Here is a 10,904-nt window from a genome sequence, read left to right on the forward strand (position 1 = left end):
TCGGGCTCACGGTAGCGGCTGCACTGGACTGGGTTTGGGAACGTTTACCGCCGACGTCAGTCAGTAGAACAAAAATCAGTTTGTCCTCATAACCCTCAGAAAATGTGAAATAGAGCTAATTGATTAGTCGTCAACTACTAATTAATAGTTGATTGAAGAAAACAGTCTGAACTCTGTGACTGCAGCTTGTTCTCTGGGAACATGTTCTGGTTTCTTTCCTCTGTGACAGCAAACTGAAGATCTTTGGAAAACTCTGGTCAACATTTTCTGACGATTTAGAGACCAAACAGCCGATCTGTTACCCGTTAAACTAATCAACAGAATAAATGGCTGGTTGTGGTTTCATAACCTGACACGTCTCCTCATCGATAACGTCACTGTGTTACAAGAACAGTGTGTCTTGAAGATGAGTTTTGAAGCTTTGGTGTCATCGTGTTTCATAAATCAGCAGCATGTCTCCACTCAGGGTCTCTGTTGAAACCAACTAAACTAAATCACATTTAAACTGCTGTGAAACACTTTTGTCCAGAACATGAAGTTATTTCACCCTGAATCAGCTCGTCCTCGCTCTGCTGACTCAGGACCTTCAGCGTAGTTTACAGGGAGGCTTTATTCTGGATGTTTTCTGGCTCCTGGTGATAAATTCCTGCACAACAACTCAGTATTCAGCTGTGGCCAAACGCAAGTCACACTGTTCCAGAAGAGACAAGGCCTCTCTGAGTCTGGTTCCTCTTCGTCCTCCCTCTGGACTCATCCTGCTGGTCCTGTTCACAGCTGCAGCTCGTCTCGTAGCTCTTCGTGGTGAAACGGTTTCTTCTGCTCGTTTCGTATGTTTGCTCGGGTTCTTAGGAGGTTACAGAGGAAGAGCTGGAGCTTCAAACAAAAGCAGAAACGGGGAACAGACGCTGAAGCTTCCTGGATCCAGATAATCGGAGGATTTAAAGTTTGTGTCTGGAGGCATGAAGCAGGATGAAACCGGCTCCTCGTGTCTCTGCTGAGTCACTGAAATGCAACAAAGGAGTCATTGACATGCGTTGGAGCGGCTACAGCGCTGCGTCTGGTCTCAGCCGTGGTAGTCGGTCATGATTCTGGTGGACCAACATGTCGGACTTGGAACAGAAATCTGATCCTTTACTCTCCAGCAGCACAAACACTGAAACCACCGATCATCTCCGTTATTGATCAGTTGTTTTTAGTGGTGAAAATGTCTGTCGTCCTCAACCCAGAGGTTCATTTTACTGCTAAAGAGGAGGAAAGAAACCAGAAAATACTCACAGTGAAGCAGCTGGAATCGTTTTTCCTTTAGTGGTTCTTTAATAGTTGGCGAGTAATATAATCGGCGACAACTAGTCGATTAATGGATCTGCTTTTTACATGACATCTTCAAACCAAAGACGCTCAGTTTAAACACGAGCAAACGACCAAAACATTCACATTCAAGAAGCTGTGATTAATTACTGAAGCCCGTTATTTGATCACCAAAAGATTAATTGAGTAGGTGACGGCTAATCAATAAATTAAATCATGATTGCAGTTCTGTTCAGTTAAACACGATGAAAATACTCAAAAGTCCTGCATTTAAAGTCTCGCTTAAGAGATAATTCCAGTTAGTTCTTCCTGATAATGTGGCTGCTGTGAAACCTTCACACTGCTGCTTATGTTCAATTAAGAATATGCAAATTAAAAAAGATTATAATTAAAAAAGGCAGCATGTCATCACATTTAAAAAGCTGGATCCATCTAGATGTTCAGGTGTTTTACTGTTCAGGTGTTTTATATGTAAAACCCTTAATTTGTCCAATTGTGCAGTAGCTACAGTAGTCAGATAAATGTAGCCGAGTGAACATACAGTAAAAACATAATCGAGTACAAAAGAAAGAAAATATTTTGTTCAGTACGTGAGAAAACGTAGTTAATGCAGCGTGCTGATGATTCCGGTTCAGATGTAGTTCGGCCTCCACCCAGCAGAGGGCGCTGCAGCGTCTGAGCTGCTTCCTGCACCGCCGACTCCTGTCAAACTGTCTGAGTGTCTCGGTTAGCGACGTGTCTCTACACCTGTCCGTGTATTTACCTGTGCATGGACCACCTAACCCTCGTTTCCTCACCTGTCGCACTAACACCTGTCTCTCTCTCCACTTCCTGTTCCCTTCCTGTCTCTCTCTCTCTCTGTGGTGCTGCTGCTGCTGTCTTGTCTGGCCTCCCTCCGTCTGCTGCGCCCCCTTCAGGTCGGAGGTTTAGCATAATGTGTTCTGACTCGGTCCTGTCTGCAGGCTTCCAGATCGACACCCCCGACAGCCTGGGGAGGACCTGCCTGCATGCTGCCGCCGCCGGAGGGTGAGTCCCGCCGAACCTTGAGCGTCAACGGTCGTAGTTCTGGACGTCATTTCTACATCTGAGAATGCAAACCATCACTACGATAAGGTTCAGACTAATAACACTGAACCTCCAAACGTGATTGGACCAAATTTCACACCAGAATGGAAAAATAAACGTATTTCACTATAAGCTGAAAAAAGCTGCTCACGTTTAAACGACATTTTGACGTCAGCCTGAAAAAGCTAACGTTAGCTGCTATGTTGGAATAAACAAGATAACGTTACAGGCGAAGACAGTCTAGATGATCTAACCACGGTAATAATAATTACTACCTTAATCTCAACCAGATAACATCCGCCACCACGTTAACCTAGCCACGTTAGCCTAGCTACATTAGCCTAGCTACATTAGCCTAGTGAGGTTAGTGCTGCTTGTTACGCTAGCCTTAAAAAAGTAATGTTAGAAATGTAGCTTATTCCAGAATATTGTGGTCACTGTTGAAGTCACTGTGTCGTCGGTGTGTGTGTGTGTGTGTGTTGCAGGAATGTGGAGTGTGTTAAGTTGCTGCTGAGCAGTGGAGGTGAACACAACCGGAGGGACACCTGTGGCAGGTAATGCTGTCGGATAAGACTGAATACGTTTAAATAAAACCACAGTGGGTCGGTTGTGTTACTGTCGGTCTGTGCTGCTTCCAGGACTCCTCTCCACTACGCCGCTGCCAGCCGACACTTCCAGTGTTTGGAGACTCTGGTGGCCTGTGGGACCGCTATTAACGCCACCGACCAGTGGGGGCGCTCTGCTCTGCACTACGCCGCTGCCTCGGACCTGGACAGGAGGTGAGCCGACTCCACAGCCTTTACATCAGGGGTCTCGAACTCCGGTCCTCGAGGGCCGCAATCCTGCAAGTTTTAGATGTTTCCTTCTTCCAACACACCTGATTCAAATGGTCAGCTATTCATCAAGCTCTGCAGAAGCCGGATAACGATCCTGATCACTTGAATCAGGTGTGTTGGAAGAAGGAAACATCTAAAACTTGCAGGATTGCGGCCCTCGAGGACCGGAGTTCGAGACCCCTGCTTTACCTGCTGTCGCTCGTCTGTGGGCGGAGCTTGTGTTTGGCCTCCACCACCTTCTAAAGGAAACCCGTCTCTGGAGCTGCTCAGTGGTCCGTTATGTTCTGCTGCTCTCTGACTCGGTGCTGACGAGGTTATGAACAGAGAATGTTTAGAGGTTTTTCTCTGCAAGCAGATGCCTGATTCATAAAACGATACGATGAGAATGAGCCAAAACGCCAAAGTTGCAGCTGCCGATCAAACAAACAGCCAAGAAAAGAGCTGAAACACCATAAAACCTTCACTGTGTACCTCCATGTCTCCAGACTTTTGCTCTCTGCTCCTCAGCTGTAGAAAGATGTTAAGTGCTAATACAACAACGCTAGTCCTGCATTTTAAATCCTACGAAAGTAACAGAAGAAACGTTTTATTGGCAAATTTCATTAATCAGGTCAGTAATAATTCAGCAGCTTGAGGTGGAACCAGTTCATCTACTATAAATGCAAGCGGGTGGTTCAGTCCAGCGTTTCCTGATCGGCACATCGCAGTCACAAGATGAACCTGAGGAGTCACGAGATGATGAATGAGGGAGGAGAGAAGAAGCAGAACTAGAAGAAGAAGTACCTCTGGAGGAAATACGCTCCAGTCGAGACCTTTACATCAACCTCCGTTCATACTTGTAGGGATTAAATAAAGTTAATTGGATTGAATTGAAGATCACCGAGGCGATGCTGAGGCCTGTCCTCTTCACTTGTCGGCTGTCTTATCTAAAAGCTGCCGTTGATGCTTTTATTGTCTTTTGTGTCTGAACTTCCTGTTTCCTGTGTGCAGGCGTCGCGTCGCTCTGGAGCCGGAGAGCGACGGCGTTCAGGCCGAGAGAGAGAAGGAGGCGGCGCTGTGAGTCACATGACACATTCAAACTGGATTCGTGTTAATCACGTTAATGCCGCCAGCATTTCAAACCGATGCTCGGCTTTTACATGATTGTCTGAAACACTGAACTTCCTAAAATGTCTTTTGTTCCATAATTGATTTTTAAATTTCATAATACGCACAATTAGATCAACTCAAAAACATCCTTTTAGAAAAAACACACAATGTTATGTAGATTTCACAAAGCTACAGAACAAATATATTTATCATGTAATGCAGGAGAAAATGGATTTAAAAACGTCTGCACCAGCTACAGCAACATTATTCTGATTATTTATTCCAAATCATTGCTGGTTTCAGCTTTTAAATGTAAATCGAATCTACAGCAGGATTTTATTTTGTGTTTTCTGACGTTTCATAGACAAAACTCATCCATCAGCAGCTGAAGTCACCTCAGAGACTTATTTTATTGTATTTATATGCACTGAATGATGCCTTACTGAGACAACAGATGAAGGTTGGAACAGATAAAACTAATAAATTAGCTCAAAGTGACACATTTAAATCTATAATATAATATAATTTTTCTTACTGTCAGAAACCAATAAAAGGAGCAGCAGTGGATTTATTTCCTTTGTGCTCTCAGAGCTTCGTTGTCCTTCAAACACCTTCAACACTAACGAGACGCTCCGTTAACGGACTCGGTGACGCGTTCGTCGTCCTGCTGCTCCAACGTCTCACTTTAGTTTAAACGTGGAGCTAAAAATATTCTGAACAGATGCGTCGTTTCTTCCGGTTTGTAACAGAGACGACGTGTTTCAGGAACTTGTTAAAAATTAAACTTTGTGTTTGTGAGTTTAAAGCTGAAAGTCAAGAATGATTGATTTATTTTTTTGTCAGAAGATTAACTTTAATCTTTTCCTGACTGAATAAACACAAAGTGAAACATCCTGGAAGTGAACAAAACCACAGAATCTCCATCCATCCATCATCTCTACATCTTAATCCTCACCAGGGTCATGGGGGGCTGGAGTCTATCCCAGCTGACTCAGGGTGAAGGCAGGTTCACCTGGACAGGTAACCAGTCTATCACAGGGCCACACTTAGAGACAGACAACCAAGCACACTCACATTCACACCTACGAACAATTTACAATCACCAATTGACCTCAACATGTTTCTGGACTGTGTGGGAGGAAGCCGGAGAACCCGGAGAGAACCCACGCTGCACGGGGAGAACATGGAGACTCCACAGAATCTGACAAACAGAAAACTCACAAACTCAATGGAACGTTTGAATAAATTTTGCGAACATCCATCAATCCATCATCTATACACCTTAATCCTCACTAGGAACGTGGAGTCTCCATGTTCTCCCCGTGCAGCGTGGGTTCTCTCCGGGTTCTTCCTCCCACAGTCCAGAAACATGCTGAGGTTAATTGGTGATTGTAAATTGTCCGTAGGTGTGAATGTGAGTGTGCTTGGTTGTCTGTCTCTAAGTGTAGCCCTGTGATAGACTGGTTACCTGTCCAGGTGAACCTGCCTTCACCCTGAGTCAGCTGGGACAGACTCCAGCCCCCCACGACCCTGGTGAGGATTAAGGTGTAGAGATGATGGATGGTTAAATAATTCCAGCTTCTTGTAAAAAAAACATGAAAAAAGAATTTTAATGATTCAATAAATTATGTTTAAAGTTTTAATGCATTGAAAGTGTGAAGATGTCTGGAGACTGTTTGTCGCCTTTGTTCTGTGCAGAAGCTGTAAAAGTGAAGCCAACAGACAGTAAACGATCTCATAAGAAGGCAGAGATCTTTAACAGAGACGGAAACAGAAAGACGTTCAGTTTGACTCCACTAATAACCACAAAGGACAAAGCAGACAAGCGACACCGATTAGATCCAAGACAACAACTAGTCCTGAAGTTGTTCCAGATGTTAATCAGAAAAAACTAAACGACGTCAGAAATGCAGTGAATAAAATTTAAGGGAGTTACGATACTGAAATACAGTGAATGTAATAAATGATATCATACGAAATGAGAAACACTGGACCTGGACCATGAGAGGAACGTGGTGGTGATGTTGTTGGTGGTAACGTCTAATCTGTGCTGCAGGTGTCTGGACTTCCTGCTTCAAAGCGGAGCGACGGCGTCTCTGAAGGACCAGCAGGGCTACAGCCCGGTTCACTACGCTGCAGCCTACGGACACCGGCACTGTCTGGAGCTGGTCAGTCTGCTCACACGCTGCACACACGTATGACACGGGACAGAACCGTGTGACACCGTGAGCTCTGTTACTGGATCCAAGCTGCGGGTCGTGTTTTACCGTCCAGATGTTGCAGCGTCGACACTGGCTTTAAAAAAAAAAACGTCCAGAAATGCTTCAGTCGATCCGATAAAACCAGATAGTTGAGTGTGACGCGGGTTGTTCTGTTTGGTTCTGCAGCTGCTGGACCGGGACGACAGCCACCAGGACGACCCCGAATCCCCCAACGCCCGGAGCCCTCTGCACCTCGCCGTGAGTCCACAAACGCTGCCGACGCACACCCTAGTCACCGAACAAGTCCAGGCTTCATGTCAGAACCAGCAGACCCAGCAGCTGAACCAAAGAGCTGTTCAGTTATCATAGAAGACATAAAACAACAATCTGAATACAAGTAAAAAATTTAATAAGAATAAAAGAACACAACAAGAGAGGAAGTCAAGTGAGTGAAGCGGTGGAGCTGAAACCGGTCCAGTTGTTCTAGTTGTTGGACTCCAGAGTTCCCATTAAAAAAAACAAAACAGAAACAAACAATGAAACCTCGAAATAGATCCTAAAATGTTGAGGAAGGACAGAGTGATGAGATCCTGCTTCCTTTTTCCTCCATTTATATAAAATCCTCCTTCTACTCTGGACACTTTGATGGTTAAAGGTTGTTTTCTCGCTGCTCAGTGGTTTTCTGTGTGTTCTCCGACTGGCTGCTGACGGTGTTGTCGCTGTAGTAACTCCAGCTGTGTGTGCAGGCGTACCACGGCCACGCTCAGGCGCTGGAGGTTCTGCTGCAGGGCCGGGCCGAGGTGGACCAGAGGGACGAGGCCGGCCGGACCCCCCTGGCTCTGGCCGCTCTGAGGGGCCACAGGGACTGCGTTCACACCCTCCTCAGCCAGGGGGCGTCGCCGCGCTGCACCGACCGGCAGCACGGACGCAACGCCGTGCACCTGGCAGGTAAACGCTGGTCGCTCCTGGCAACGGCTCTAATTACCTACATTTATTACCTCGACAAACTGAACCCTGGTCAAGGAGTAATAAATGTATGAAGCATTTATTCGACGTGTTCCTCAACAGTTAGCTGCATGATCGGCCTCCGTCAGGTCACTCAGGAGGTTTTCTGTCGTTACTCTGTGATAATGTCATTAAGACTATCTTCTACGCAGGTTTGCCTTCTTAGCAAGATACATTAAAAAAACACAAAACTGTGAATTATTTCTGTCAGACTCTGAATGAGCTTCATGATGACACAGTGAAGGAGTGTTGCTGAAGCAGGAGGATGTGTTTTTGAATTCTGCGTTCAGCTGTAGATCAGAGAGAACGTGTTTAGATTGAACCAGAGTTTAGTGCAAAGTGCAGCGCTTGTGGTTTGGGTTAAACTTAGCTGTTTCAGACGTCTCCAGTCTGTTCTGCTGCTCAGGAGAGAAACTCTGCTGCAGCTTTTTATTCTGAGATACGTGTAACGACAGAACAGTTTCATAAAGATTATTTTCCTTCGTGATAGAGTTGATAAAGGCTGATACAAACAGCAGAGCCAGGAGCTTTGTTGGACCCAGAGGAGAGAAGTTGTTCTGAAAATACTCTCAAACTGATGAACTCTGACGGTTGTAGGTGATCAGGTTCATGCAGCAGCTCAAACCTCTGGGGCCAGTAAGGAGCCTGTAGATTATCATTATTACTATTGATCGTCTTCATATTGCTGCTCCTCTGACTCGTTGTGAACGTTCAGACGGTTCTGGTTGAGCCTGAGCTCGCTGACGGTGACGTTTCCGTTGTTCTTCCTGTCAGTGATGAACGGTCATACGGCGTGTGTGTGCCTCCTGCTGGACGAAGCAGACGCTGCAGAGCTGGTGGATGCTGCCGACTCTCAGGGACAGTAAGTGCAGCTCTTTATTCCAGACGTCCTCCGTTGGTTTCCTCTGACGCTGTCTTGTCCCTGCAGGACTCCTCTGATGCTGGCGGTGGCTGGAGGCCACGTGGACGCCGTGTCGCTGCTGCTGGAGCGGGACGCCAACGTCAACATGGCCGACAAGCACGGCCTGACGGCGCTGCACCTCGGGGTGAGCACCAGCCGTAGCATGATGTTTGGGAACGTTCACACAACGTTATCTACAGGTTCTAATGATGCTTCAGAGGGTTGATCTAATGTTGGGACGTTTTGATAATGATCCTGTGAAGGTAGAAGTGAACCGAGACACAAACGGAGACGTTCAGGAGATCAGTTCAGTTCCACCGTAACAAAGAGAACAAACCAACGTTAAAAAAATGTTTTCTGCATGTAATCGAGACCACAGATCACTTTATCAAATGTTCATGTGATCTGATTCATTAGGTTCTCAGGATGTTTTGTGGACGTTGTTGAGGAAACACATTAGAGAACGTTCTGTGATAAAACATTCCCACAATGTTTTAACGCCGTTGGAGTGAAACAGTCTGACAACGTTCTCACCAACTTGTTCTTCAGAGAATGTTGCTGTTGTAGAAGAATGTTCTGGGAACTCAGAACCGACCCATGAAACCTGCTAGAACCTGCTGTGATGTTCTAACCCCCTCTGCTGTTGTTGCTGCTGCAGCTGCTGTGTGGTCAGGAGGAGTGTATTCAGTGTCTGCTGGAGCAGGAAGCATCCGTTCTACTCGGAGACTCTCGCGGTCGAACCTCCATCCACCTGGCGGCGGCCCGAGGCCACGCCTCCTGGCTCAGCGAGCTGCTGAGCATCGCCTGCTCCGAGCCGCCATCGCTGCCGCCGCTGAGGGACCACAGCGGCTACACGCCGCTGCACTGGGCCTGCTACTACGGTCAGGTCGTCCGCCGATCGCTGGTATTGATCCCTGATCAGTGGATGTAAAGGTGAACTTATCTGTGTTTGTGTCTGCAGGTCATGAGGGTTGTGTGGAGGTTCTGCTGGAGCAGAAAGGCTGCCGCTGCATCGATGGAAACCCCTTCACCCCTCTGCACTGCGCCGTGTGAGTCCCTCCGATCACAGCTGTTCATTTACCTTCATTAGGTTTCAGCTGCAGCTGGTCTCTGAGCAGCTTCTGGTGGTTTTAACATGAAGTCCTGCAGCTCTGTGGAACCAGAACCACATGAAGACGGAGAGAGAGCTCAGAGACGTCTTCTGTTAGCAGGACTCAGAACGACATTTTTCCAAGTTGTTAAAAAGAAGGAAAATGTTTGTACAGATATTTTACTGCTTATGTTCTCATGTGGGGCTGCAGGCGGCTCGGTGGTTAGCACCGGCACCTCATTGTTAGGACGCCGTTAGGATCTTTCTGTGGAGTCTCCATGTTCTCACTGTGCAGCGTGGGTTCTCTCTGGATGGATGTTCTAACTGGTGTCTGTTCTCGTCTCCTGTCTGTGAAAACAACGGATGCACGTCTGTAGATCACAGCTGAGTCACTGTGAAGCGCAGAATGTTTAGTGTGTTTTACAGAATCTACTTTAAACTGTTTATTTGGGGCAAATTATTAAATGAAATGTGTAGAATAAAGTGATTTTAGGTTCAGATTGGGTCATTGTCCAGACAGAACCATGTAGGACAAAAGAAAGTTAAAAGCTGAAGATGTGCTGGTTCTTAGTGAGTTTACAGGTTCTGTTATTTATTAATGATCTGAAGCTGACGTGCAGGTTAAACCTGCCGGTGGACTCTGAGGTTCAGAGAATCAATACGTTGCCTCCTGGAGCTGAAGGTTTTCTCCTTGTTGGACCCGCGTGCTGCTCAGACACTAACTTCCTGTTTGTGCGTCAGGGTGAACGACCACGAGGCGTGTGCGGCGCTGCTGCTGGAGGCGATGGGTTCGGACATCGCCGGCTGTAGAGACTCGAAGGGCAGGTGAGTGTCGGCGCTGCAGCTCTGGCGCTGTGCTGCTTCCTCCGGCTAACCCTTCCTCTCCTGCAGGACTCCTCTTCACGCCGCGGCGTTTGCGGGTCACGTCGACTGTGTCCAGCTGCTGCTTTCCCACGATGCACCTGGAGACACCGTGGACGAGTCGGGTCGCAGCGCCCTGATGATGGCGGCGGAGAAGGGCCGGGCGGCGGCTCTGGGTACTCAGCTACTACTCACAGTTCATTCAGGGACCGGTTCTGGTTCTGGTTCTGACTCATGCTGTGTGTTTGTTTGTGCTGCAGAGGTTCTGCTGAATGGCACCGACCTCAGTCTGACGGACAAGGACGGGAACACGGCGCTGCACCTGGCCTGCAGCAACGTGAGTGTCCACAGGGGGCGCCGTGCAGAGTTCATGTTTAGAACACAGAGCGCTGACAGACTCACGGTCAGGGTTCTGGTCCGACGTGACGCTTCTTCTTGTTTCAGGGGAAAGAAAACTGTGTGATGCTGATTCTGGAGAAACTCTCCGACTCTGCGCTCATCAACGCCACAAATGCAGCGCTGCAGACGTGAGTACCTCCAGCCTGAGC

At 47.2% G+C, this 10,904-nt stretch overlaps 1 protein-coding gene across 2 annotated transcripts in view; it reads left to right on the forward strand.

Annotated features, from left to right (window-relative positions):
- ankrd44 (ankyrin repeat domain 44) overlaps positions 1-10,904 on the forward strand; it is a 30,499-nt gene that overhangs the window by 17,639 nt on the left and 1,956 nt on the right. Inside the window, exons 12-26 of one of the 2 annotated variants that reach the window (XM_008301392.1) lie at positions 2,226-2,334; positions 2,859-2,927; positions 3,012-3,152; positions 4,200-4,265; positions 6,355-6,466; positions 6,686-6,757; positions 7,246-7,447; positions 8,279-8,366; positions 8,433-8,550; positions 9,064-9,286; positions 9,367-9,454; positions 10,237-10,320; positions 10,387-10,532; positions 10,617-10,693; positions 10,801-10,883. In XM_008301392.1, coding sequence (XP_008299614.1) covers positions 2,226-2,334; positions 2,859-2,927; positions 3,012-3,152; positions 4,200-4,265; positions 6,355-6,466; positions 6,686-6,757; positions 7,246-7,447; positions 8,279-8,366; positions 8,433-8,550; positions 9,064-9,286; positions 9,367-9,454; positions 10,237-10,320; positions 10,387-10,532; positions 10,617-10,693; positions 10,801-10,883 — 1,678 coding nt within the window. The remainder of the gene's footprint in view (positions 1-2,225; positions 2,335-2,858; positions 2,928-3,011; positions 3,153-4,199; positions 4,266-6,354; positions 6,467-6,685; positions 6,758-7,245; positions 7,448-8,278; positions 8,367-8,432; positions 8,551-9,063; positions 9,287-9,366; positions 9,455-10,236; positions 10,321-10,386; positions 10,533-10,616; positions 10,694-10,800; positions 10,884-10,904) is intronic. The other variant, XM_008301393.1, reaches the window with a different exon arrangement.

The sequence above is a fragment of the Stegastes partitus genome, unplaced genomic scaffold (genome assembly GCF_000690725.1).
Source record: "Stegastes partitus isolate 25-593 unplaced genomic scaffold, Stegastes_partitus-1.0.2 Scaffold1668, whole genome shotgun sequence".
Taxonomy (NCBI): Eukaryota; Metazoa; Chordata; class Actinopteri; family Pomacentridae; genus Stegastes; species Stegastes partitus.